This window comes from Orycteropus afer, unplaced genomic scaffold (genome assembly GCF_000298275.1).
Source record: "Orycteropus afer afer isolate SDZICR_OR568_19922 unplaced genomic scaffold, OryAfe1.0 scaffold00094, whole genome shotgun sequence".
Lineage (NCBI taxonomy): Eukaryota > Metazoa > Chordata > Mammalia > Tubulidentata > Orycteropodidae > Orycteropus > Orycteropus afer.
The window spans coordinates 9,355,941-9,358,565 of NW_006921681.1; the positions used below are offsets into that span (position 1 = coordinate 9,355,941).

The window sequence follows — 2,625 nt, forward strand, 5'->3', positions numbered from 1 at the left end:
GTTGTCTCAATTATACCACCTGTGAATGGTAACAGCTTGATATCTCCCTTTCCAAATGTTATCACTTTTATTTCTTTATCTCGCATTAGCTAGGATCCGTAGGACCATACTGAACCGAAGTTAGGATAGTAGCCATCCTTGTCTTGTTGCTGATTTCAAAGGGAAAATTGCTGCCACAGTTTTGAGCAGGAAAGTGACATGACAGTGAGATTGGGGAGAGGGCTCTGGCAATAGGGGGCATGGTGGATCAGAGAGGATCACAGCAGGAAGTGGGGCATTAGAGAGTAGTTAGTGCTCTTCTGTGTGGACTTAGATATGTTCCTTCCCTCTCTGAGCTCAGGCCTCTGAGAGACAATACCAATCTGATAGGTGGGGAGTTTGGAAACTAGCCATGGAGCTGGGGGTTGTAGAGATGTGGTAGGGGGTGAGGCCTCCACCAAGGCAGGCCTGGCCTGAGTTTCTCTGCCTCTTTTTCCTAGGCCCATCTGTACACCAACCGTGCCCACAGGGGTCCTCAGACTGCAGGAAACAGTGTGAGCCTGACTACTACCTGGACAAGGCTGGCCGCTGCACCGCTTGTGTGAGCTGCTTGCGAGGTAAGGGCCTAGTCCTCCTGAAGGGGCTCCTTCTAGGGGTGGGGTTGGCTCAGAGGAGTTGCAGAGTCTTGGTCTTGGGGCTGCTTAGCCTTCTAGAGCTTCAGCTCACCTCTCTTACGTTTTTTGTTTTTTTTCTTTAAATGTTATTTGTTGTTGAGAATACGCGCAGCAAAACATACACCAATTCAATTCCACATGTACACTTTAGTGACATTGATTACGTTCTTGGAGTTGTGTAACAATTCTCATCCTCCTTTTCTGAGTCGTTCCTCCCTCATTAACATAAATTCACTGCCCCCTAAGGTTCCTGTCTTATCTTTCGCGTTGCTGTTGTCAATATGATCCCATATAGATAGTTACTAAAAGAGCACAGTGCTCAGGGCAGACCTTCCTTACTAGTTAAGCTAAATTATTGTTCAGTTTTAAGAAGACTTCAGGGGGTGTTTTTGGTATAAGGTTTAAAGATTATATCAGGGCAGTAGTTTCAGGAGTTCATTCACCCTCCATGGCTCCAGAAAGTCTAGAGGTCATGAGAATTTGACATTCTGTTCTGCATTTTCTTCCTTTTGATCAGGATTCTTCTATGGAATCTTTGATCAGTGCTGCAATGAACACTGGTGTACAAGTTCTTTTTTGAGTCTCTGCTTTCAGGTGTTTTGGGTATATACCTACGAGTGGAATTGCTGGGTCATATGGTAGCTCTAATTTTAGTTTTTTAAGGAACTGCCACACTATTTTCCAAAGCAGCTGTACCATTTTGCATTGCCAGCAGCAGTGGGTAAGGGTTCCAGTTGCCCCACATCCTTGCCAACATTTGTTATCGTCTGTGTTTTTTTATTTTTAATCTTAGTCATTGCAGTCGGAGTGTAATGGTATCTCATTGTGGTTTTGATTTTTATCTCTCTGATGGCTAATACAGTGAGCATCTTTTTATGTGTTTGGTGGCTCTTTGAATACCTCTTTGGTGAAATGCCTATTCAAGCCCTTTCCCCATTTTATGATTAGGTTATTTGTGTTTTTGTTGTTGTTGAAGTTATATGTATATATTGGTTATTAGATTCTTGTTGGCTATATGGTTTCTTAAGATATTCTCCTAGTCAATAGCTTATCTTTTCATTTTTTTGGTTAACTCTTTTGAGGAACAGAAATTTTTAGTTTTTATAGATCTCATTTATTTATTTTTTGTTTGCTGTCTCTGCTTTTGTTATTATAGTAGATTATCCATCGTTGAAAGCTGGACTTGACAGTGCTGCTCCTGTTTGTTCTTCTAAGAATTTTATGGTTTTAGTTTGTACATTTATGACCTTAATCCATTTTGGATTTGTTTTTGTGTATGTGAGACAAGGATCCTGTTTCATTTTTCTACATGTGGAAATCCAATTTTCCCAACACCATTTAGTAAAGAAACTCTTCTTTCCCCACTGAATGAACTTAGTACCCTTGCCAAAACTCAATTGGCAATAGATGTGTGGATTTATTTCTGGGCTCTCAATTCTAGTCCATTGGTTTATGTGTCTATTGTTATACTAGTACCAACCTGTTTTGATTACTGTAGCTGTGTAGTATGTTGCAAAATCGGGAAGTATGAGTCTTCCTACTTTGTTTTTCTCTTTCAGCATTGTTTTAGCTAGTCAAGGCTTGTTATCTTTCCATAAGTTGAGGACTGGTTTTTCTATTTCTGTAAAGAAGGCTGTTAGGATTTTGTTTGGGGTTGTGTTGAATATATAGATTGCTTTGGGTAGTATTGCCATCTTAACAATATTAAGTCTTCCAATCTATGAACATGGGACATCTTACTATTTATTTAAGTCTTCTTTAATTTCTTTCACCTGTGTTTTATAGTTTTTATTGTATGAGTCCTTCACATCCGTGGTTGGATTTATTCTTAGGTATTGTATTCTCTTAGATGCTATTGTAAATGGAATTATTTCCCTTTCAGGTTTCTCATTGCTGGTGTATTGAAACCTGACTGAATTTTGTTTGTTGATCTTGTAACCTGCAACTTCGCTAATTTCCTCTATTAGCTCTG

The 2,625-nt window shown here is 39.7% G+C and overlaps 1 protein-coding gene across 1 annotated transcript in view; it reads left to right on the forward strand.

Annotated features, from left to right (window-relative positions):
• Positions 1 to 2,625, forward strand: part of TNFRSF8 (TNF receptor superfamily member 8) — a 72,565-nt gene that overhangs the window by 36,421 nt on the left and 33,519 nt on the right. Inside the window, exon 6 of the mRNA XM_007942669.1 lies at positions 480 to 596. Within this exon, the coding sequence (XP_007940860.1) occupies positions 480 to 596 (117 nt within the window). The remainder of the gene's footprint in view (positions 1 to 479; positions 597 to 2,625) is intronic.